General features: G+C 47.4%; 1 protein-coding gene across 2 annotated transcripts; it reads left to right on the top strand.

Annotated features, from left to right (window-relative positions):
- Nucleotides 1-1,473: 1,473 nt before the first annotated feature.
- On the top strand, nucleotides 1,474-22,454 carry MORF4L1 (mortality factor 4 like 1). Of its 2 annotated transcripts, XM_063313949.1 has the most exons (13): nucleotides 1,474-1,591; nucleotides 1,779-1,825; nucleotides 2,000-2,067; nucleotides 3,022-3,108; nucleotides 3,990-4,070; nucleotides 5,160-5,222; nucleotides 6,536-6,561; nucleotides 12,224-12,312; nucleotides 12,843-12,944; nucleotides 13,141-13,229; nucleotides 14,231-14,403; nucleotides 15,343-15,427; nucleotides 21,702-22,454. In XM_063313949.1, exons 1-13 carry the CDS (start codon nucleotides 1,552-1,554, stop codon nucleotides 21,784-21,786), a joined length of 1,035 nt encoding a protein of 344 aa, XP_063170019.1. In that variant the 5' UTR covers nucleotides 1,474-1,551; the 3' UTR covers nucleotides 21,787-22,454. The 2 variants fall into 2 exon arrangements, with proteins under 2 accessions (XP_063170019.1, XP_063170018.1); XM_063313948.1 differs by lacking the exon at nucleotides 1,779-1,825 and having other exon boundaries at nucleotides 1,490-1,591.
- Nucleotides 22,455-25,570: the final 3,116 nt, after the last annotated feature.

Genomic DNA, 25,570 nt, shown 5'->3' with positions numbered 1-25,570 from the left:
TAAGGTCGAACCACAGCACGTAATTAGCTGATGCTGGGTATTTGGGATAGGTGGGCAGACTGCTTTAACACATCGTTGGATTATATGATCGCTCACAAATATCAAGTCTGGGTTATATCCCCTGCGCCACCTTCCACTGTTAAATGAAGCTGGTAGTTTGTTGTTGTGTAAGAGAGCCAGGTTGTTCGAATCCGCCCACTGTATCACAGCCTCCCCATTCCTGTCATCCTCAGGATACCCCCAGATGCTGCTGTGGCTATTAAAGTCTCCAGTGACAAAATTTCTATTATCCCTATTAAATGTGTTAAATTTGTCGCCCTTGATCTCAATTAGCAGCGGTTTATACACTGAAGTTCCCATGCAGTTACTCAGGTCTACAGTTATTACTTCTATATTATCTGATATTGTTGTAGACCAGACCTGGATATCAGGCTTCACAAAGACTGCACTGCCGTATTGTCAGTGGGGCCTTTCAGCTACTAGCCACATGCCCTGTACTTTAGCTCTATTCTGGTGACTGTCTCTATGGGTCTCCTGTAAACATAAGACATTGCAATAATATTTTTGGCATAAGTCCCACATCAGTTCTTCCTTACATGCGGACAAGCCCTCAATATTTACTGAGATAGTCATCTGTGGCCCTGAAAAGGTCCTCTGTGGGATACACATTTTGTCACTCAGAGGGGAGGTTAAGCGCCTCGCTACACTTCGGATGCCTCTGGAATGAAAGGAAACCGTAACTTCACACGATGGGCAGCTCAGCTCGCCCACCCGAGCCCAGAAGGCCCAGCTGAAGAGAGCGATTTTCCTCGGGCCCAGACCACCCCGCCGCCTGAGCCTCCCGAATACCAGCAGGGGGTTCTCACGCAGCGCTGGGGCGCGGGTACCACCCCTCGTGCCTGGGGCGCTGCCGGGAGGAAAGGGCCCGAATCCAACCGAGGCAGAACGGAATCCGAACGAAATCACGCTCCGACGAGGTCGCAGGGCGGGTCCGCGCAGGCCCGGCCCGGCCCGCGGCGGTTTGGCTGCCCGGAGGGCCTCCGCGGCCGCCTCCGCGCTGGAGGCGGAGGAAAGGCAAGCCGGGAAAGCGCCGCCGCACCGGAAGCTGAAGGGCCCGCTCGCATCTGCCGCGCAAGAGGGGCCGGCCGAGAGCTCGGGCGCCGCTCCAGCCGCGGGTCGAAGGTGGGTGAGCGGCGTCCCGCGCGGACCTCGCCGGGGCTCCCCGGGACAAGCCGGCGGCGGAAGGCGTCAGGGAAGGCGAGGCTCCCGGGAAGAAGCGCAGCCGGCGAAACCCCCGCCGGGAGCACGGCCAGCTCCTCCGGCCGGCGCCTCTGCCGCAGCGAGGGGACCGCCTTCGGGGGCAAGACCAACGCAGCCCCCACCCGCTCTGGCCGCCGCTTCCCCGCCGGGCTGGGCGGGCGGGCGGGCGGACTACCGCGCCCGGCATGCCCCGGGGCCGTGGGCGGGGCTCCTCGCGCAGGCGCGCCGCCTCCCCTCCTGCCATAATGCGGCGGCGGCGGCGGCGGGAGGGGGAGGCTGCGTCGCTCCTAAATGGCGCCCAAGCAGGACCCGAAGCCTAAATTCCAAGAGGGTGAGCGGCGCCGCGGCCCGGCGGGGGGCGGCGGGGGGCTCCCTTTGCCGCGGAGCGGGGGGCGGGCGAGCCGGCCAGCCTCCCAGCCAGCCTCCCTCCGCTCCGCTGTTCCCGCGCCGGCCCAGCCCGGCCTGGCTCGGCTCCCCGCGCGGGCCCGCCGCCGCCACTAACGCCCGTTTCCGCGCAGGTGAGCGGGTGCTGTGCTTCCACGGGCCTCTCCTGTATGAAGCCAAGGTACGTGGCGGCCCTTCCCCGCAGGGGCGGCCGGTGGCCGACCTCGGATGGGAGACCACCGGGCGATCCCGGGTTGCAGGCTCGCCCCGGGCGCCGAAGAAGGCCGAGGGCCTCCCGGGAGCCGAGCCTTCCCCCTGAGGCCGGTTTCTCAGTAAACGCCTCTCCTCCTTGTAGTGCGTGAAGGTGGCCATCAAGGACAAGCAGGTGAAGTACTTCATCCACTACAGCGGCTGGAATAAGAAGTGAGTACCCGGCGCTGCCAGCGCCTCCAGGCCTCCGAGGGGCGCAGCCAGGCCGGGACCCCCGAGAGCGGCCCCGGGCCCCTTGTTGGCAGCCCCCCCACCGGAGGCGCGCTAATCCAGCAGTTCCTTTTGGCCTCCGGATCCAAAGGTTTGGACTTGCCTTGGCGTTTCCGGTTCTTTTCTTGTTTCTGCCTGGCATGTATTCTTTTCCCGTTGTCAGTTTCATTATCTGTAGTTTTTATGTTGGAATCATAGCATGTAAAGTTGGAGGAACCCGGAAGATCATCTAGTCAACTCTGCCCAGGGTAGGAATCCGGCACTCTAGCATCCCTGACTGATGGCTCTCTGGCCTAGGAGAGTCCACCCCTCCCCAGGCCAACCGGTCTATTGTGTGAGAAGTCTTCCTGATGAGGAACTGCAGTCTGCCTCCTTGTAATTCAGGCCCACTGTTTCTTCTCCCGTGTGGACCAACTCTGACCAGTTCTGGCCCCTCTTCTGTGCAACAGCCATTCAGGCAGACATCCTGTTTCCTTGTAGTCTTCTCCAAGATAAAACATGCCCAACACCTTCAACTGTTCCTCCTAAGTTCTTCTTTCCGGGCCCTTTGTCACCCTGATTGCTCTCCTCTGGACGGGCTCAGTTTGTTAATGTCCCCCACTCCTGAAAGTATGGGGCCCAGAACTATTCTAGAAGTGGTTTGTCCAATCCAAAATAATTGTGCTATAACTTAACTTTCCTTGATGAAGAGTAGAATATGAATTCACAGGGATGTACATATCTGAAAAATGAGTTAATTCATTTTCTGATTTAGTTGTGTTGGGTTAATCTATCCACTGCATACTTAGCTGTTGCTCTGTTCGGGGCTGCCAGAAATAAAGGCAGAGGTCCCTGCCTGTTTTATGAAGTCACAGCCTCCTTGCTGTGTGGTCCAAAAGCTGTTCTGTTTTCTTTCAGCTGGGATGAGTGGGTTCCAGAAAGCAGGGTACTCAAATACGTCGACACCAATCTGCAGAAGCAGAAAGAACTTCAGAAGGCCAATCAGTGAGTATTATCCAATGAAACCTTTCAGCGTAAGAGATTGGTAAAAGTTGGTCGACTGCATCCAGCAATTCTGCTGGCTAGCAATCAGCACCTGAGACAGGTTTGAGGGCTTAGTGGGAGATCCTCAACAGCTTGGGGTTCACTTCCTTTATGTGCAATTACTAAGATACCTGGATAATCTTGCCATTTGTAATGTGATCACCGAACCTTCTCTGTAGCGGCTCCCGTGGGCCCAGTATTCAAATGGTAACAACTGTGATATTTCTTAGGTGCTTGTTAAAGTCTTTCTGCATCCAGGTCTTCCCTGTGTGCTGGCTCAGGATCGCCTAGGCTGGAGGGGTTGGTTTGGCGTTCCCCGGGGGGTGGGTATTGACTGCTGCCTCCTTTGCAGGCAGACCCTTGGCTCAAGACCAAGGGCTATTTTGAGCTACAGTAGATGCTCCCTGGGGAGGAAAGTTAGGTTGGGAGGGGGTTTAAGTCCTTTAATTAGAGGTTAGGATGGCTTTCCCGATTCCTACCAAGCCCGTAACCCCTACCCTGTTTTTAGGCAAAAGAAGGGGAAGAGTCTTACATTTACGGGAGCAGTCGTTTTAACGGAGTTTACTTCATTTAAGCTGAAACCCAATGACGGTTGTGATTGTGCACCTTGTAGTTTTGGTGCCCTTTCGGCCTTGTTCTTCGAATGATCTCTCCTGCATGCTGCACAGGGCCAAGGACAGCCCGGGTCCTCCAAAGACGTACAAACTCCCCTCAAAGCAGCAGCAGGAGAGGCCAGAGCATTCTTTGGGAGATGCTGCACTCCTTTTCCCCAGTATACTGCTGAACATTTAGGGAGATGTACATATGTGTCTAATTAAAACTTCTCTGCCTTCCTTTTAAAGGGAACAGTATGCAGAAGGAAAGATGAGAGGTGCTGCTCCAGGCAAGAAAACGTCGGGACTCCAGCAGAAAAATGTTGAAGTGTAAGAAAGCATTTTTTAATGTTTTTTTTTTCAAACCCTTTCATCTAGAAGATCCTAACGATCACATATCCAAATCTTAAAATGGCACCATGTATGTGAAATGTTGCTTTAGAAAATGTAGCTCTTATCCATCTGTTCTGAAACCTTTGCTCTTTAAATAGCTGTTAGTCGAACATAAATGGACTTCTTCCAATCCTCTTCACTGTTACAGTTTTGTTGTGATTGGATCCATAAAACTCAGAATAAATATGTAGATTTTAAGCGGAAGGATTTCATAACAGCATTATAAGCCACATTAATTTTGCATTGAGTTACAACCTGCGGTCATTTGGGGCTTCAATCCCAACAACTTTTAGAGGCTTAGGCAATTGCGCTGTGGGTAGGACTTTTCTCAACATAAGCCTTTCTTTAGATGCAAGTGACTTTTTAAATCTGGATCTATTCTTCAGATTAGCTGAGGACAGAGAATCGCTAGACATGAATACTGGGGGCCCTTTCCAACTGAGCATGCTAGATGGGCCTCATCTGGATATTTCCTTTTAGAACACTGAGGTTCTAATTTTTAGGAGGAGGTAACTTAAGCTGTTTTTCAAGAGGTGGGATGTTATGACCAGAATTCCCTATTGTTCCTTCTAGAATGCTACACAGTTTCTTGAGTGCAGATCTTGTCTTTTTGTGTAACCCTATTTATGAGCAGATGGTAAGCAGGAGTTGCAGTTACGGTACTGGTATTGATTTCAAAGGGAATTGTTTGTCCCTTGGAAACCTTCTCAGCAGCAGTTCCTGATCTGACCTCCTTTGAAAAAAGTCCAGTTTTTGTAAGCTTAAAATCCCCTTGGGTTGCATCTGTAGATGGATAAAACACACTTAATTCAGAGAGTCACTTATCTTAATTGGATACCCTTCTAAGCAAAATAATACTAAACATTTCTGGGGACTGGCAATAGTAGTCTGTAGGCTTGCTATCTGTCCAGGAGCTTGTTAACTTCTCTAGGTGGTGCCATTTTTTCAAGCTGAACTGCATTCTCTTAAAGGTTCCGTGTGTTGGGTTTGACACTCTCTCCTTAACTCAACCCCCATTGTGCCTAGATTTTTCAGACGAGATGGAGCGCATACAGTTTGCAGTTTGGAGACCCCTGCAATATCGACGCGGTGAGTTAAGGATGGATTGTCACACCAGGATCTGCATCCTGAAATCCAGATTTCCTTGCTTCTTTAGATTTTCTGTGGAATTTAGTTTAAATTTTCTCTTTCTCTGCAATATGATGAACATATTAAAGAGTAATGACATATCATTCCTTGAGTTACCTAGTACAGAAGACACTGCTGGAATTCAGAACTTACATTGACTCAAAAGTGTTCTTCGTGAGTCTTTTTCCCTGAGGTAATCAGCGGATTGTCCCCTTTTAAACTGATAGATTTTTTCAATTAGTTCTAGATGTGCAAATTTGATTGAAGCAATATCCAGATGTTGCTATAGATGATGGAGTAGCAAATTGCGCACCCAAAATGAGTGAAAGTCCAAGCATTCTACTCGTGGGGCTGGTACAGCGTATTGATGAAGTTGGGGAAAGCATCAAGCATCAGCTGGCATAATCAACAAGTTCAGTTTCTGCTATGCAAAATAATTACCTGATCAAACCATATTTAAGATCCTTAGGAGTTTCTAATCTTTTTATTATTATTTTTTATTTTAATTTTTATCCCACCTTTTATTATTTTTACAAATAACTCAAGGCGGGGAACATACCGAATACTCCCTCCTCCTATTTTCCCCACAACAACCACCCTGTGAGGTGAGTTGTGCTGAGAGAGAATGACTGGCCCAAGGTCACCCAGCTGGCTTTCGTGCCCAGGGCCGCAACTAGGGTCTGTGTCACCCGGGGCAAACTTGAATTCCACACTCGTTTTGGTGTCCCCCCGAGCTCATTTTGGCAGCCCCCCCCAGCACGGTGCCCGGGGCACATGCCCTGCTTGCCCCCCGCAGTTGTGGCCCTGTTCGTGCCTCAGGCGTGATCTTTGCTGGTAATGTGATTCAAAGTTTTCATAAAATGGTGAAAGAACTATTAGGCTGGGATAGGATGAAAGGCTGCTACCACAGATTACCTTTAAGTTGCTAGTAATACTTGTTTTGATTCTGTGACTTCAGGTGAAGGCCTGACAAATAATGAGGAAAATGCACTATCTCTGGAGATAATTTAGTTGGTTAAATCTTGTATTTTTTGTTCCAGCAATGCTAGGAATTCATCTTCAAACATTGATTGTGCAAAATTTATTCTACTTTGATGGTATTTTTTAAAATGTGGGCTTCAGCAGCTTTGGAAAGTGATGGGTCCAGCATGATGTTCTAAAGTTAGTTGAACTGATTGATGCTAATTGACTGAAGAGTTGTGGGAAAACAAAAAAAGTAAACTCAATGGAACTGTTTGCACGTGCAGTAACAGGTATCTTTTTCTCTTTGGCAGGAAGACCAAAAAGAACAAACAGAAAAGTAAGAATTGTTTTATAAGGCTTTTGAATATTTTAATCAACATCCTAAGGCATAGAAAAGGGATTTTGAAAAAGGTGGAAATAACTTAGCGACTTGCCCATCATAATGACTCCCACGTTAAACTTCCAAATTTCAATCTCAGATAATGACATTATGCATGTTTGCTGCACAGAGAATATTTGTTTGTTAGATTAATATCTTTTCCTCCTTTTCTGTAGGAGCTCAAGGTGGCATATGTAATAGTCCCTCCCCCATTTTTTCCCCTTAAACCCCAGTCCTGTGAAGTAAATAGGTTGAGCAGAGAGCAATTGGACCAAAGTCACCCTCTGAACTTCCGTAGCTGAGGGTGGAGTCGGCCTCTTCCCAGTACCAGTTCAACACTTTTAACTGTCTTCTCCACACCCGCTCTCTCAGTGAATCTGCAAGGCCACTAGCTCAAGTGGGATCATGTTTTAAGGTTTAAGGCATTCTGTTTGCCCCTTAGGCTCCTCAAACTCTCCCCACAGATAATTACAATTTTTGATCCTCCTCACTTGGCGGAGGGGGCCCTCTGAGGCCACACAATAGTGGGAAGTGGCTCCTGGGGTGCACTTTTTGCATTTCTGTGCTAGACCCAGCAAAGAATTGTGGGATAGCCATGTTATGAACCATGGTTCGTTTTCAACTGGTGCAAAATTATAGCTTTAACCCAGTGTATTTGGAGGAGGGGAAAAGATGTCTTCAGGAATCAATCTGGTTTTTTCTCCCAGATAACAAATGGGAAGGCAAGCTTCTTTAGAACATTGGGTGGAAGCCATACTTAGAGCAGCACACTCTTCTTGGCAACGTGAAAGGGGGGAACTGTGGCAAATACATATATTTTTTGTTGTTGTTGTGTCCAACCCTTCGTGACCCCATGGACCACAGCACGCCAGGCCATCCTGTCCTCCATTGTCTCCCAGAGTTTACTCAAATTCATGTTCATTGCATCGGTGATGCTATCTAACCATCTCATCCTCTGCCGTCCCCTTCTCCTTTTGCCTTCAGTCTTTCCCAGCATCAGGGTCTTTTCCAGTGAGTCCTCTTTTCGCATTAGGTGGCCAAAGTATTTGAGCTTCAGCGTCTGTCCTTCCAATGAACAGTCAGGGTTGATTTCCTGTAGGATGGACTGATTTGACCTTGAAGTCCAAGGGACTCTCAAGAGTCTTCTCCAGCACCACAGTTCAAAAGCATCAATTCTTCGGTGCTCAGCCTTCCTTATGGTCCAACTCTCACAGCCGTACATCACTACTGGGAAAACCATAGCTTTGATTATACGGACCTTTGTCAGCAATGTGATGTCTTTGCTTTTTAATATGCTGTCTAGGTTTGCCATAGCTTTCCTCCCAGGGAGCAGGCACTTTGTAATTTCATGGCTGCAGTCACCATCTGCGCTGATCTTGGAGCCCAAGAAAATAAAATCTCTCACTGCTTCCATTTCTTCCCCTTCTATTTGCCAGGAAGTGATGGGACCAAATGCCATGATCTTAGTTTTTTTAATGTTGAGTTTCAAGCCAGCTTTTGCATTCTCCTCTTTCACCCTCATCAAGAGGGTTCCTCTTCACTTTCTGCCATTAGGGTGCTATCGTCCGCATATCTGAGGTTGTTGATATTTCTCCCAGCAATCTTAATTCTGGCTTGTGATTCATCCAGCCCGCTGTTTCTCATGATGTACTCTGCATATAAGTTAAATAAGCAGGGTGACAAAATACAGCCTTGTCGTACTCCTTTCCCAATTTTGAACTAATCAGTAGTTCCATGTCAGGTTCTAACTGTTGCTTCCTGACCTGCATACAGGTTTCTCAGGAGACAGGTAAGGTGGCCCGGTACTCCCATCTCTTTAAGAATTTGCCACAGTTTGTTGTGATCCACACAATCAAAGGCTTTAGCGTAGTCAATGAAGCAGAAGTAGATGTTTTTCTGGAACTCTCTTGCTTTCTCCATGATCCAGTGAACGTTGGCAATTTGATCTCTCGTTCCTCTGCCTCTTTGAAACCCAGCTTGTATTTCTGGTAGTTCTCAGTTCTCATACTGCTGAAGCCTGGCTTGTAGGATTTTGAGCATAACCTTGCTAGCATCTGAAATGAGCACAATTGTACGGTAGTTTGAACTTCTTTGGCATTGCCCTTCTTTGGAATTGGGATGTAAACTGACCTTTTCCAATCCTGTGGCCACTGCTCAGTTTTTCAAATTTGTTGGCATATTGAGTGCAGCACTTTAACAGCATCATTTTTTAGGATTTTAAACAGCTCAGCTGGAATACTGTCATCTCTGCTAGCTTTGTTATTAGTAATGCTTCCTAAGGCCCACTTGACTTCACTCTCTAGGATGTCTGGCTCAAGGTCAGTGACCACACCATCGTGGTTATCAGGGACATTAAGATCTTTCTTGTATGGTTCTTCTGTGTATTCTTGCCACCTCTTCTTAATCTCTTCTGCTTCTGTTAGGTCCCTGCCTTTTTTGTCCTTTATCGTGCCCATCTTGCATAAAACATTCCCTTGATATCTCCGGTTTTCTTGAAGAGATCTCTAGTCTTCCCCATTCTATTGTTTTCCTCAATTTCTTTGTATTGTTCATTTAAGAAGGCCTTCTTATCTCTCCTTGCTATTCTCTGGAAATCTGCATTCAGTTGGTTATATCTTTCCCTTTCTCCCTTTCTCCCTTGCTTTTCGCTTTCCTTCTTTCCTCAGCTATTTGTCAAGCCTCATCAGACAGCCACTTTGCTTTCTTGCATTTCTTTTTCTTTGGGATGGCTTTAGTTGCTGCCTCCCGTACAATGTTATGAACCTCCGTCCATAGTTCTTCAGGCACTCTGTCTACCAGATCTAGTCCCTTAAATCTATTCATCACCTCCACTGTATATTCATAGGGGATATGATTTAGGTCATACCTGAATGGTCTAGTGGTTTTCCCTACGTTCTTCAATTTAAGCCTAAATTTTGCAGTAAGAAGCTCATGATCTGAGCCACGGTCAGCTCCAGGTCGTGTTTTTACTGAGTGTATAGAGCCTCTCCATCTTTGGCTGCAAAGTACATAATCAGTCTGATTTCAGTATTGACCATCTGGTGATGTCCATGCGTAGAGTTGTCTCTTGTGTTGTTGGAAAAGAGTGCTTGCTGTGACCAGCGTGTTCTCTTGACAAAACTGTATTAGCCTTTGCCCTGCTTCATTTTGTACTCCAAGGCCAAACTTGCCTGTTATTCCGGTTATTTCCTGACTTCCTACTTTAGCATTTTAATCTCCTATGATGAAAAGGACATCTTTTTTTGGTGCTAGTTCTAGAAGTTGTTGTAGGTCTTCATAGAACCGGTCAACTTCAGCTTCTTTGGCATAAGTGGTTGGGGCATAGACTTGGATTACTGTGATGTTGAATGATTTGCCTTGGATTCGAACTGAGATCATTCTGTTGTTTCTGAGGTTGTACCCCAGTACTGCTTTTCCCACTCTTTTATTGACATGAGATCTACTCTACTTCTTCTAAGGGATTCTTGCCCGCAGTAGTAGATACAGCGGTCACCTGAATTAAATTCGCCCATTCCCGTCCATTGTAGTTCGCTGATTCCCAAGATGTCGATGTTCAATCTTGCCATCTCATGTTTGACCAGCTTACTTGATTCATAGATCTTACATTCCAGGTTCCTATGCAACATTGTTCTTTACAGCATTGGACTTTCTTTTCACTTCCAGACACGTCCACAACTGAGCACCCTTTCGGCTTTGGCCCAGCCACTTCACTCTTTCTGGAGCTACTCGTAATTGCCCTCCACTCTTCCCCAGTAGCACATTGGACACTTTCCAACCCGAGGAGCTCATCTTCTGGCGTCATGTCTCTTAGCCTTTTGATGCTGTCTGTGGGGTTTTCTTGGCAAGGGTACTGGAGTGGGTTGCCATTTCCTTTTCCCGTGGACTACGTTTTGTCAGAACTCTCTGCTGTGACCTGTCTGTCTTGGGTGGCCCTACACGGCATAGCTTGTGGCTTCATTGAGTTACGCAAGTCCCTTCACCACGACAAGGCAGTGATCCATGAAGGGGAAATATATATATATTTATATATAAATATAAATAATATAAATATATATAAATAAAAATACAGTTTTCCCATGGCAAGAGGCCTTGTACCCTCCTGAGAAATACCAATCCTGTTCTCTGTCTTGCCTTCTAGCAGTACAGGTAGTCCTCACTTACAACGGCAATTGGGACTGGAATTTCCATCGCTAAGTGATGCAGCCTTAAAGTGCAACCACATTGCTTAGCAATGGCAATCCCTGCAGTCCAGGTTGCCATCATTAACCAAATCCCGTGGGCGTTAAGCAAGGCAACTCCCTGCCGGCTTCCCCCAACCAAGTCAGAGGGGGAACCAGCAGGAAGATGCGAGTCCCCGGCCGGCAGGTAAGGGAGCGAGGGTCAGGGAAGGTGCGCGAGAGGTGTGGGCAGGGGAGGGTGTGAGGGTGTGGCGCAGGTCAGGGAGCGTGTGGGGGTGCAGATGGGTCGGGGTGCATGAGAGGCGTGCGGCTGGGGGGGTGCACAAGTGTGTGGTGCAGGTCAGGGTGCGTGAGGGGTGCAGTGTGGGTCAGGGAGGGTGTGAGGTGGTGCGCAAGAGGCATGCCAGTTGGAGAGGGTGTGGGTCAGGGAGGGTATGCAAGTGGTCAGTGTGGCACAAGTACAGAGGAGCTGGGGGGTGGGTGCGCGGGCGGGAGGGACTTACCCCAGCGACTTGCAACCTTCCCTGCCGGCTTCCCCATTAACTTTCTGGGGAAGTCAGCAGGGAAGGTTGCAAATGGCAATTGTGATTGTGGGGCACTGCAACCGGTTGTAAATGCAAACTGGTTGGCAGGCACACAGATTGCAGTCACATGACTGCGGGGGTGCTGGGATGGCCAGAACTCTGAGGACCGGTCATAACCATTCAGTGCCGTCATAACTTGGAACCGTTGCTGGCCGAATGGTTGTAGGTTGAGGACTACCTCTAGAATTGTTCATTTTCAGCTTGTGGCAGTGCTGGCTGGAAATTACAGTTTTAACCCAGTATATCTGGAGGTGGGGAAAAGATTTGTTGTTTATTTGTTCAGTTGCTTCCGACTCTTCGTGACTTCGTGAACCAGCCCACACCAGAGCTTCCTGTTGATCGTCGCCACCCTCACCTTTTCCAGGGGAAAAGATACACTGGGTTAAAAAAGTTGGTAGCTCTCAAATCTTAGTTCAGATTTAATGAGCAAACAGATCAACTTTAAATATATTTATTTCTTCAGTTAAAAGTAATAGTTTCGGAGAAAAGGTTGAACTTGAAGGCATTCTGTTTGATCGTAATTTTGGCAGAGGCATTGTTTTATATATAAACGAGAGGAAGGTGAGAGTATTGCTCAATTTTGATTGAGTCAAAAAGTTTCCAGTCTCAATTGGTCCAAACCTTGCATCTTTTAAAAAATGCTTTTGTAGTTGCTCTTAACAGTAGTGAATAATGGAGGAAAAAACGTTTTGTATGGAGGTTTTTTGGGTAATTGTTTTTGAAAGGGTCATGTGATGGGCAGGACAATCCTTTATGTCTACAGCATTTGTTTCTGCTCTAAAGGGGCATGAGGAGAGCGCAGCTTTTGAAAATGCTTAGCCTAAAATACCGCCTTAATTCTTCTGCTTGTGTGTTTAGCTCCAGGAGTTGGCGAAGGAAGCAGTTCTAGTGAAAACCCTCAGCCTCCCAGGAAGAAAAGGGCCCGTGTAGACCCTACCGTTGAAAGCGTAGGTCTTGGGACGCTTGGGTCCACTTTCCCGGGATGCAGCCACGCCCAGCCGCACGTGATCCTCCCTAGGATTTGGCTCTGCTCCTCTGTTGGGGAGCCCAGAGAAGGTTTCAGGGGGTCAGCCAGGGTCCCCTTGCTGAGAGCCGCGTTACCATTTTCTTCTCTAAGCCGTGGTCCTCTGAATTAGATGCCAGAAAGGATGCGTGGCAAATTTTGCACCCTCAGATCACACCAAGAAACGCATGGCTTGATTCTTCATTCTATCGGTTACTTTCTCTGGTGGGTTCTCCGTATAGGTTCCTCGGTGTCTTTAGCAGGGACAGTTCTTGTACTTCCTTAAAAGACGGACATTTGGATCTTGTAGCTAACCCTTGTGCATCGACCGACGCCCTGGTTGCCCCTCTAGGTCCAAGGTAGCACGTGGCCCTTCCTGCTTGGCTGCTTAATTTGGGGAGGCTTATTCTCAGGGTTGTACTCAATTCAAATTTAGTATCCCAGCACTTAAAGTTTGCATTTCTGTTTCTTCAGGAAGAAACTTTTATGAACAGAGTTGAAGTAAAGGTAAAAATACCAGAAGAACTGAAACCATGGCTGGTAGATGACTGGGATTTGATTACCCGCCAAAAGCAGGTGAGTTTGAAATTGTGCCTTTGATCAGCTGGCTCTTTCAAGTTGTTTGTGGTAGTGTTTCGGCTTGATAATAGGCCATTAATATTTTAAATGTCCTGAAGTCCCTGATCGCAAAGGCACGCAAGATGGTTGGCCTTCTGGGCTGATAGAAGGGCTTTTTTTATCAGCCTCTGATGGTCTCTGGCTTTTTTCCTAGCTCTTCTACCTTCCTGCCAAGAAGAATGTTGACTCCATCTTAGAGGACTATGCAAGTTACAAGAAGTCCCGAGGAAACACGGATAACAAGTGAGGAACAGGGACTGGAGCAGTTGGCTTGCATCGAAGGGCAGGGCAGGCACCTCCTGCTGATGACAAGCTCAGCTTCCTGGCCCAACACTTGGAAAGGAGGCTGGGTGGACAGAAGCTCTCTTCTTGCTTTGGGGAAGCAGGAATATGCTGCCTCTCCAGATGCTTAGTTGTGTGGTTTTAAGCAGCCTCCTATTAAAGTCTTGGATCTAGCTTAGATTAGACTAGGGTGGAATACTTTGCTTACACAGTAAGCCACCTTCTGATCCATTTTCAGCCCCCCTCCCTGCTAAATGCAGGGCGGCAAGGGCAGCCCAGGTCATTGATCCGGTGTGCGGCTCACTCCGAGGACTGCCTCGTTCTCTTGAATCTGTTCACAGGAAGAGCTGTGGCAGCTACAGGGCTGCTTAACTCTGGCAGACCCGAGGGCTCTTCCTTTGTAGGGAATCCATCCAGGGCAGGGCAGGGCAGGCTACATCCACCTGCAGGAGGCTGCTGAATGCAAGACCTCCCTGGGACCAGTTTGGCCAGCAGTCCGTATGTGCCCACAGCCCTGTAATATCCTTTGGGTCTCTCTCTTCCTTCCGAATACAAATGTTTTTTGTATTTTTGCCGCATGCCAACTGTGATGCTTAACTGCACTGAGGTTGGGGAAACTGAAGGAATGGACTTCCTCTCTCTTGAGTGATATGTCCCTTCCGTGTCCCCCCAGTGCCTCTGATGAGAGCCAAAGATGCTCTCTCCCTGCATCTGTCCGAAGCTCTTCCACTCTTCCAGAAAACCAAATGCCCTGAAGCAAAATGCCGTCATTCCCCACTCTGTGGCTGACATCCATAGAAATGGCTGCTAATCTTGGCATTGCCCTCCTGTGATTTGCAGCAGTGCCATGTCTGCCATCAAGTCACTGGGCATATCCTTTGGGCACACACCTGTTGGGGATCAGGAAAGTGCTCTCGTTCATGGTCTCTTACAATATTTTTGTTGTTCTGGCTCTGCCTCAGAGAATATGCTGTTAATGAAGTTGTGGCAGGCATCAAAGAATACTTCAACGTCATGCTGGGGACCCAACTGTTGTATAAATTTGAGCGGCCACAGTATGCAGAAATCTTAGCGGATCATCCCGATGCACCAATGTCCCAGGTCTACGGAGCACCGCATCTCCTCCGGTTGTTCGGTATGGATTACAATTTATGTGCCAAAAAGCTGAAAGATCTTTACAGAGAAACCCTTCTCTGGCCAGTACATTTTTTCACATGTGCCATTGCCTCTGTAGAGATCTTACTCCTTCCTATTTGCATGAGTTTTAGGCCTCTCTTAAAGCTGTCCAAGTTTAAGGAATCACTCTGTTAGGCCAACTTAAGGATTGTGGTAGCAAAATTGAGAGTTGTTATCCTTGAAAAGTGCGATATCAAGTAATCCTGAGGGGTTATTTCCTGATCAAGGTGACTGTAAGGTTTCTTGATTCCTCTAAGGTGGGAAGCAGCGTGTCCAAACCACAGAGGGCTTCTGGCAGAGGGAGGCTCCTTGTGCAACCAGCTAAGAGGTTCTGGCATCTGCTAGTCACTCCTCTGTGCTTTCCCATCATTTCTTCCATCCTTTTTTCTTACCCTCAGAAAATAAATGGGTAGAATATAGACAGACAGTGCCGTGGGCCTGTGTGGTTAGTCTGGAAGGCTGAGATGTTAAGGGCTGTGTTTCTAGCAGCACAAGATTCCCTTCTGGCAGAAACGTTCCTACCTCATCTCCCCTCAGCTTAGATAAAGCTGAGAAAGTTGATGGAGATGGAGTTGGGAGGCTGATCTGCGACAGTGGCACGAACGGGAATTGGGTAGTGAACGGAAGGGGGGGCTTGCTCCCTCGATACCACACCCCTGCCCCTCTGGCTTGAACTTCTGCCTGTTAGACAAAGCAGGCCAGGCTTTTTGCAGGGGCAGGAGCCCCTGTTCAGCGAGCACTCCCTCATCCTAGGTCTCCTCCTCAGTAGCACTTCAGGGTACTGAAGTACCTCAGCTCAAGCTCAGGTGAAGTGTCAGGGTTAGAATCGTTGCTCCTGAGTGTCCTCAAACATGTTTCCCTTGATGTATCTTTTTCTTTTAATTTGTATTTGGAACAGTCAGGATTGGAGCAATGCTTGCTTACACGCCTCTTGACGAGAAGAGTTTGGCCTTGCTGTTGAACTATTTGCATGACTTCCTAAAGTACGTATAAAGATTACCTTTGTCCTGTCAAGCAAAGTGATGTATGTTGGTCCTTGTGAAAATCTGTGCGATGTTTGCACGAGGCATCACGTAGCAAAGACATCACCCAGATCCGGGTGTAGTGTGCCACACCAGCAGGGTATTAGGACTGGGTGATCTCTCAGTACGTGAGACCCGGCCTGTGTTGGTAATGGATAGTCTTGCCTTGCGGGACGGCCATTAATGTAGAAAACCTCTTCTGCGGCCTCCCTTTCCTTTTTAGTGAGAGGAGACAGGCAGGGAGGGGCGTCCACCCCATAGTTCCCTTGGTCCCTAGCTCCTCCACAACATCCTTTTACGGTGTGTTGTGATCTGGGTATTGTGGGGTGAGGTTTTTTTTCCCAGTCAGTGTTGACTCTTGGCAACTGTCTGGACTAGTCCCTGCAGTTTTCTCCTACGGCTGGAGACCTTCCTTAGGATTCTGCTGCTGCTTACGGTGGGGACTGATATGTCTAAAGAACAGGTGACACAATCCCTCTCCGACGGGGAGAAGGGATTGTTTTCTGTCTTCATGAAAACGGAAACACCCTTGCAGGAGAAAGCTGGACCTGCTGGAAAGAAATGTCATGTCGTGTGTTGGTCTTCATGAAGGAGGCAGCTAGCTAGTCCTGTTTGCTGGCCTGGAAATCAGGGCCATGAGACCTGCCACCTTCTTCTTTCTTCTTGGTCTGGAACGGACTGCTGGTCTTTGTCTGATCTATTTGTCCTACGAAAGTTTTCTCAGAATGCGCATACTTCGTTTCCACCTCCGCCTGTTTTGCAGATCTCTGTCCCGGTGGTCTTCCCTCGGGGAAAAAGATTCCTCTGCTTAGGGAAGGCCAGAGGCTGATGTTGAGCCCGCGGGGTCTTGTTCAAGTAGGGAAGATATACAGGTAGTTCTCACTTAACGACCATTTGCTTAACAACGGTCCCAAGTTACGACGGCCTTGGAAAAAGTGCTTTACAACCTGTACTCTCACGACTGTCACAATCCATCGCACCACCCCCACTGTCACATGATCGCAAGTGCTGAAATTGTGATCACGTGACTGCCAGGATGCTGTGACGGTCGTAAGTGTGAGGACCAATCGCAAGTTGAATTTTTCAGCACCATTGTAAGTCTGAACTATCACTAAACGAATGGTTGTTAAGTGAGGACTACCTGTAGTCCGGATCCAAATTTCTTGAAAAGTCCCAGGCCACTTCCCATCCTCGATTTGCCTTCCAACTTTTACTGGAACAGTTAGAGCAGGGCTTCGGGGCTTCCTCCATTCCCAGAAGGAGTCTTCTGAAGACCTTTGCATATGAAAACTGTTTCAATTGGGATCCTGTTCGGGCTTTCCCTCTCAAAACTGATGAAGAAAATCCAGCAACCTCAGACCTCCAGATCTTGGACACAACTAGGCATTATTAGAGAGGCCTTGTCTCCTATCCTTTTTCCTAAGGAAAAATATTTGGGGATTTTATCTTCATCTCTGTCTTTGGGTTCCCAAATGGAATGAATATTTATATAAACGTCGTCGTGATGGTCCACAGATTTCAAATAGACACCCTTTAGAACAGCAGGATGACTTCTGCTCTATTGTTATTTGGGAAGTTACCTGCATTCCTTAGAGCAGAGTCAACAGAGAGTTTGGATGCTGGTAGGCACAAGTCCTTCCTCTTTTTCCCATAAATATTTGCCAAATTAAAAATCTCTCTCTTAACACCTGCTCTGCTATTTCAGAATTAGATTTCGTATGAACAGAATCTCCCAGTTACTTTCACATCAGGTGTCAAATGATGATGTCTGGATGCTTGCATTAGGACAGGGTGATTCATGAAAGAGCTATGGAATTTAGTAGCAGAGATAGCTTATTCCAAAGACCAAGTAGTACAGGGATCAGGACCAGCCCAGGAATTCATTGGTGGTGTTTTGGTGGATTGGCATATTTCTTTGCTTGTTGGGATCGCAAGCAAAACATTTAAAGCAAATACAGACTGTGTGTACGATTCATCTTACTTCTAACTATATTCAGAGTCGCTTTGGATCTAGATCCTCAGACCTGTTTGCATCCCTAAAAACTACTCATTTCTCTGCCACTTCTTTGGGTTTTCTACCAAGAAGCAGAGACAAAGGGTATATTAACTGTTCCTTGATCTCCATAACTGTTGCAAACTCCCAGACTTTCTCTAATTGGACCAAGTACTTGGCAACAAGCCTTGCCTTTGTATTAGCGCTGCGCCTCTAAAGGCTACTTCCTCTGGGGCTGAACCCTAAGGTGGCCTTCTGGGTAGAGGAGAATCTTGAAGCTAAGGGTATAAATACTGGTTTCCATCCAAATTTTCCATATGAGGATTTTTTTAAATTTTATTTTGAGATCTGGATTACCCTATGGTGTTAAGTTAGCATGAGAAAAAATAAAAAATGGTATTTCCTACAAATAATGTACCACACTTTTCAAGTTGATGTAATAATGAGAGGAACTATTTGAAATCTATTTTTATCCCAAGGTAGTCCAATTGACTAAAAGCTGTAATGTTTGAATATTCTAAACCAGAGGCTTTCCAAATTTTTCAGGCTATGGAACCATTATTTTTAAAAAGTGCTATTGATAGAAAATTGGCTGTGTTTTTAGCCCTTTGTTTCTCACAGAACCCATCAAGTTCTCCATAGAGCACAGATTGGGAAAAAATTGTTCTAGAGGACCACAAGGAGAATTTCCATTATGGGAAATCGTCCAAAATGTGGTACTAACCAATAGATGTTCAAAATGATACAATTCAAGATTTGGAAAACCAAATTCCCCCACCCCACCCCTTTTTAATAGATAGCTCCATTTTGATCTTCAGTATTGAAGATCCTCACAAATTGAAGATCCTCAACAACTGTTTGAAACATGGTATTAAATTTTTGAAAATATGTATCCAAATTCCACACATTTTTAATGTTTTAGGAAATCTGTTCATTTGTAATACATAATTTTTATTGAAAATTTTAATTACAGTAATAAAAACTAATTTAAACTAAACTCAGAGAAAGGAAAGTAGAGAGAGTAAAAAGTGCAAAGAAAAAAATAAAAGAAAAATGAAAGAGTGAAATAAAGAAAAAGAAAAATATGTAAAGAAGTGACCTTGAGTCTTCATCACAAATATAAACAAGTTTGGTAGCTCATCACCTCCTATAAGGTTACAAACAGGTCTCTCTTCTTCCTATATCCCGTTCCTTACCTATAAGCAAATCCATAAGACATCAATTTTTCAATCCCGGTATCAGCAAAAAGTCCGTAAAGGGTTGCCAGAACTTTGCAAATAAATGTCTTTAACCTTGATCAAATAAGCCAACTTTATATTCCTTCCTTTTACTTCCAACAGTCTTAATCTTTAGTTCCTTCAAATATTGTAGGATTTGATCTCTCTTCAGTCCTCCTTTGTCCCATTGTGTAGATTTCTTCGAGGCTTTAACAAGCCTCTTTTGTAAATCCAATAAAAAGACATTATCCAGGTCATGGAAATGTGTTCATTTTAGGAGTGTTAACTTTGGCCTGAAAGGATGGTCTTTAAAGACAGCTATCTGTCAAGATCTAGAGAGATCTTACATATTTTATTCATATTTAAAGTGAAGAGCTCCAGGATAGTTAATATATAAAAATATATTTTTAAATATATTTCATATTTAAAGTGAAGAACTTCATATTTAAAGTGAAGAACTCCAAGATAGTTAATATATAAAAATATATTTTTGTATATTAACAAAAATTAAATACATACCATTTCAGATACAAAATTAATAATTGATTAATGATTCAGTGAAGCAATTTTTATCTATTGGCCTCAGTTCCAACTTGGTTCAATTACCCGAATATCCAGCTGTTTTCCCAAACACATTTATCAATCCATCAAAGCTGGAATTGAGTCATGAAGTACAGACTGAATGAACATATACATTAGTATTATTTAGTAATAGTAGTGGTATTTAGTAGTATAATAGTATTCTAAAGAACTATGCAAACCACGAATGTTACAATCTCGTCTAATGGTAGGGGTACAAACAGATACTAAAAGTCAAAGAGAAGCGTGGGCATCTGTGCCTAGTGCCTTTATAAAGTAGAAAAGTGGTTTAAAATATTGTTAACTTTCACTTTGAATGTAGGAGGTGAATATATAAACTGGACCCAATTTTTAGGAGACTCAATTATAGAAATCGTAAAGTTTAGGAATAAATGGATCAGAATTTTTTATACCATTCCACAGGAAGTCTGTCAGGACAGGGTGCCTTACCATTCCGCAACATTAAGGTCACCTTTTTCAGTTCAGCAGCAGCCAGAGCATGGGTTGATTCTTGCTGCAAAAAGTCTGATTGGGGAGAGGAGCGAAGGCTTCCCTTGATCCTGAGGCCGGGCTTCGGCAGATGCTGCCTGGGTTGCATTTGCTTTTGTGGTTGCCTTGTGCACAGCCTTGGTTTTCCCCACCCAGGTGAAGGGCTTTGCAGCGCATTCCCTTTTAAATGCTCCCAGACTGACTGTGTAATGCAGTTGCCCAGATGTCAAGCTGACAGGCCTGTTATTGCCCAAATACTCTTTTCCCTCTCTTTACTATAGGAGTAGCATTTGCCCTTCTCAGATCATCTGATTTTCTGGTACTATGCCAGTCCTCCCTGATTTCTCTAAAGATCAAAGGAAGGGGCTTAAGTTTGGCATCCGCAACCCCCTTCCAGACTCTTGGAGGTAACTGATCTGGACCCAGCCTCCTTCCTGGAAGCCCTGGGCACCCCAGCTGGCTCTTTCTGGCCCTCAGGGGCCCCTCCCTCCCTTGGCAGCTGTTCTGCTGAAGTCCCTTGAACACCCGCCCCTCTGGAGGGAAGACGGGAGCCGTCGAAAAGCTCTGCTGCCACCGGCTGCCCGTGCCCTACCCTCATCTCCTAGCCGGGACCCCCCCCTTCTTCATTTTACTACTGACTTAGCAAAACAAAAAAGGCCTTTTTTCCCACTTGCTTTTGCAAACCAACGTTCCTTTTGTCTTTTAGCCTTTCCAACTAAAGATGAAGAAAAGGTGCTAAGAACTTTGTCTCTTGCCCTGTATGTTTCAGGCATTTCGTAAACACTGCCTCTAAGAGACAGGAGAAAACGCCCCTGTGGCAAAGGTGCTGAGGCCACATCTCATTACCTGCCTAAGCCACGTCATACCCTCTCCCAGCAAGAGACGGCTGCTTATGCCTCTGGTACTGATTTTGCCATGACAGATTTGTAGGAAAGCAACCTGGACTATATCAGACCCTTCAGGTTAGATACCTTTCTGTCTGCAGAAGTGGCCGGCCGACAGGAGCGCAGCAGTCTGCTTTCCTTCAGTCGTAGTCTCAGCTGCCATATTTCCTATCTCCTACCATAGACTTCAGGTTAGCTAGATCAAATCCTGTGCTTGGGAGTCTTCCTCTCCCCAACGTGGAGGAGGTGCCTGTTTGAGCTCATGAAAGTATCCAGACCCATGGTTCTGTGGGTGCTTGTGCTGCATAAGTTCGGGTGGGACGCAAGCGTGGCACCCATCTTGGTCCCCCTGAGTTGGGTGGAGTCTTTCCCTCAGGGAGGCGAGACCAGGGCTCCTCCAGGTACAGTTTCAAGCTCAGCCAAGGCCAAACTGGGGTAGTCTGCTGACATCTTGCTTACAACGGGGATCCTGCTCATCCTGATTCCTGCTTTTGGGGGGCAAAAGGGGAATTAACGCAGTATTTGGTGCCTGTCCAGGCAAGCCAGATGGGGTAGCAGGGCGTGAGGGGGGATAAATGAGCCGCTTTCTTTGAATTGAAGTTTGCAGTTCACCCCCCCGAGCCACAAATGGCATCACTGGAAAGAGTAAAAGCACATTATTAGCTTGTTTTCCTTTGAGAATATATTTGGGTGGAAATAGGAGTGGGAGGTGAATTGTTTGCATATCCCCTCTTCAACCCCCCCCCGCCAGCTTTGCTGTGGAATGTTGCCACTGAACATCAGCAGAGTCATACTGGGGTGCTAAAAGGGCTTGAAATGATATGCCTGCAGCAACAGGCCCCGTTGCTATATGTTCTGGCCCTTTCCCCTGCCCCAGAGAGACCCTTACCAGTAGTTTGGGCCTTGGACTCAGTTCCTCAAAAGAATACAGAGGGACAATGATGTGGGACAGCAGGTAACCAAGGTATGAGCTGGGTGGATTGTGAGATGCTGAGTAGGGGTGCTGTGAAGATGTGAGGACCTCCTTGGTGTCTCTCTCAGATTCACATCTGGGGCTTTTCCTTCCTCTGCAGGTATTTAGCAAAGAATTCCTCTGCATTGTTCAGTGCAAGTGACTACGAGGTTGCACCTCCAGAGTACCACCGGAAAGCTGTGTGAGCTGCTTGCTGCAATAGCGCACAGGAGGTGGCACGTTACTGGAAGAGATCCTTTGATCTCCCACCCAGTTCCCGGTTCACATTTGTCTACGGTCCCTTTCTTGCACGTGTGTCTCTGCACAAGTGGCAGAAGTATCGGGTGAATAGTGTCTGTGTCTTCAGGTGGAACCGCCACCTCCAAGCCCCACGGGCTTTTCTTCAGTTCTGAAGGGAGGCTCCTGGAATGCTTGATTGCATCGGTCTGATGTTGGAACGTCGCTGGAAATGCACTGTTGTTTCATGGCCTGAACTCCTGCATGCTTCTTGGTCCGTTTTCTTTGAAACAAAGCCTCACCTGCTGATGATGGTTTGGTACCGTGTTGTCACCCTTTCCCACAAACAAACTCTTGCTGCCAGTATTGATGGGGAAGGGGGACCAAGCACAGATAGGGGTGGGTGGGAGGGAAGGATCCTTGTGTGCTTTCTTGGTGTTGGGAGGATAAAATGTTGCGAGCAATGTCTGTTCTTTGCATAGCTGAAGAATTGTGGGATTAGTACGGGGAGGGGTGTTGAATGCACCTTCTAGCATAGGAGGAATTTACCATTGCCCCCCCAGGTATGGTGATACCATGTTCTCTGGAGGAGATAGGTACAAGTCTCCAAATAAAATTTTCTACTTCAGCTATTAAAGGCTTAAGTCTTTTTGTGCTTTCTGCAAAACCACTTTTACTGTATCTTTAAAGGTTGAGGAGTGACTGATTCTTGCCATAATTCAGCACTAAAGAATTAGATCAGCGAGCAGAGAAGAGCAGCCTGCCATCTGAATGCTGGCATGAGGAAACAGCAAGATGATTGGGAAGAATCTGGAGGTGTGGGGTGCCTGTTTGTTTGTGATTTCTGTAACTCGTCCCGATCCGGGCGGTGTGCTGCAAGGGTAGAAATGAAGTCGGGAACCCAGAGCCTGGCTGGGCAGATCTCTGACAGGGCTACATTGCTGCCGCACTCAGCCAGGTTTTGGGAATGTGCCTGTTTCTGCACTGCCAAATGGTTCTGAACAATGGTGGGGCAGACCTGGCTGGCATTCAGCAGCGACCCTCCGATGATCCAATGACCAGGTCTCCAGGATGGGGCTGCTGAGCCAGAGGAGGAGATTGCCCCCAAAGCGGAGTTCCTTTCCCCCACCCAGTAACCCCCACTGCATCTCCGTTGACCTGACAACAATGGGATACCACAGCTACATTGTGCACCCCATATTCTAATAGTTCTGCTCACCAAACACTCTTTTTCTGACAATCTTTCTATGGTTGGGAGGTTGGCAGGTTGATGAACCTCACCCTTTGTCACAAAACACCCACCCTAATTCACATCTTCTATCCTCCTCCAACATCTCTGACTCAACATGAAGATGAAGGGAGCGCACCGAGACTTTCTCACTGGTCCAGGAATGATCTCCCCCCCCCCACCTCCCAGTCTGCACTCTCCCTATCAACCAAGCCAACCATGCTGCCCCCAACTCTCATTTGAGGGTCCGCTAAAGGCCGGACATGGGGTTTGGCACTCCTCGCTGCTATACAGGTTGTCCTCACTTTAACAACCTTGATGGGGACTGGCAACTCTGCTGCTAAGCAAAGTGGTCACTAAGTGGGAAATCATGTGACCGCGATTGCTTTCTGGCTGGACAGAGACAAGACTACTTAGTTTCTGTCAGCCTTCCCAGGTACCAGGCAGGAAACACGACCAGATGAGCCAATTCTGCTTTATTATAAGGCTACATTAACAGAACCTTGCGAGTCTGAAAGTACAGACCTCCTGCCTGATAAGGTAGGGAGGATCCTTGCTGAGTTTCTTTCTCTGCCTGTTATGTGGCTGCAGGCTATGCCCCCTCTTACCTGATTGTTCCCTAGGCAGCGTCTCTTCCCCCCACCTCCGTCTCCCAAAGTCATTCCCAGGTGCCATTACAGTCTCACACCTTCAGCTTTTGTTTGCCTCCTAACCTGCCTGCTGACTGTCTTGTACGTATTGAAAGCAGTGCAATTGCATTGCAGCTCAGGGCTGGGATCTGCGGGCGTGCTATGCAAACAGCTTACAGCACTCTCTTGAAATCTCTTCCTCTCCAATCTATCTGCTCTGGGTGTGGGGGAAGAAAAAAGGCAAGCAGTTTCTGTAGGCAATCTCTCCTTTGCCTGACCCTTTCCCCCGCAGTCCACAGAGCAGAGAGATTGGACAGGGATTTAAGAGAGTAAGCTGTTTGCTCTTCTACACATCGAGAGCAATGTGCTGGCAGTGGGAAGTGGTCCTGATTGTGTTGCCTTCAATGTGCAGAAGAGCAAACAGCTTACTTTCTTGCAATCCGTTCCTCTCCGGTCTCTCCACTCTGCAAGGAGAGAAGAAAAAACACCAGTCAGGCACAGGACAATGAGTACCGACTGTATTGTAACGGAGATCGTGTGACCGAGGGATGCTGCGAATGTCTAAATGGGCCATAAAGTTATTTTTTCAGCACCACTGTAGCTGAATGAATGGTTGGTAGGCGAGCACAATGTGGAGAAGTATCAAAGCTCTTCAAAGAGGGGTCACTGGAGGTCCACCTAGAACATTCCTGAGTGCCTGTGACCCTACAACATAGCCCCATCTCCCAGGTGCCTGTGTGCCCCATGCTTCAGTTCACTGTTGGCAGACCATTTTAGGGGCCGCTCTGGCTGGCCCAAGTAAAAGAGAGATCCAAGCCTTTGCCCCTGATGCCCCCAGCTTCCACCAACCCTCTAAAGGTGCTTGTTCCACCCCCCCCCCCCCACTGTGGCTGTTCTTGTCTGTGAGGGCCACTCCTTCCGAAGTGACCTCAAGCCCAATTTGTTAGCTCCAGTAAATCCACTCTCCCAGACTCACCTCAGCTCCACGGTTCTGTCATTGCTGCAGGCCCTCCTTGGCCAAAACGGCTGACTTGGCTGCCCTGCTATCCACCATGGTTGCACTGTCCCTCTGGCTCTGCTCAGCAGCTTCTAGGCACAATTGATCGCTGGGCGCCAGCCCTTCACCACCCTTCTGGCTCTACAGTCACTACCAATGCAGCTGTGCTCTGCTACCTGCTGGTGGGTACCTGCAAAGCCCCCCCCCCCGAGAACGGTGGTCACCACACACAACCACTCTGCTCTTGCAGCTGCTCTTTGGTTCCAGCCAGCCGCTCTCCACAGTGGCAACCACCACACCTTGCCACCCCAACCATGCCATCACCACTACTCCCCTTGCTCCAAGCAGAGCCCCACTCCTCACTGCTCTTACTCCCCAGCACGCTCTCTCCCAGGCTGCTGTCCTTCCAACAGAGCAACTTTCTCCAGCGGCACAGCAGGTGGTCTTCCTGGCCAAGCACTTTCCGCTGTCCTCTAACCTCACAACTGTGAAAGGTCCATCATTCACCACAAAACTTCCATGACTTAAGCTATATTCCCTCTTCCAAACCTCCAACCTCACACATTACCCATTTACCCTCTCTCATGCCATCTTGGAAGTACCCGTTTTACTCTCCATCCTTCCCTTATCACCATCAGCAACGCTAGCGCTGCTCCAGTTGAGAACTTGGGTCTCCAGCAGCAGCAGCAGCAGATGATGATGATTATGGGTTTCTGTGACACTCCTGGCTCAGCCTGGCACTGTGCAACTAAGTGATGGTAGCATACTGATAGCATCTACTCCAAATCAGTGAATGACCTCGCCTACTGACTTCATACATGTTAAATAACATAGGAGAAAGCATAGAATCCTGCGGTGTCCATATTGGAGTAACCAAGGATTTGAGTACTGCCCCTCCT

The sequence above is a fragment of the Candoia aspera genome, chromosome 13 (assembly GCF_035149785.1).
Source record: "Candoia aspera isolate rCanAsp1 chromosome 13, rCanAsp1.hap2, whole genome shotgun sequence".
NCBI classification, from domain to species: domain Eukaryota; kingdom Metazoa; phylum Chordata; class Lepidosauria; order Squamata; family Boidae; genus Candoia; species Candoia aspera.
The sequence above is the reverse complement of the archived record's forward strand: the minus strand, read 5'-3'. Positions and strand labels throughout refer to the sequence as shown.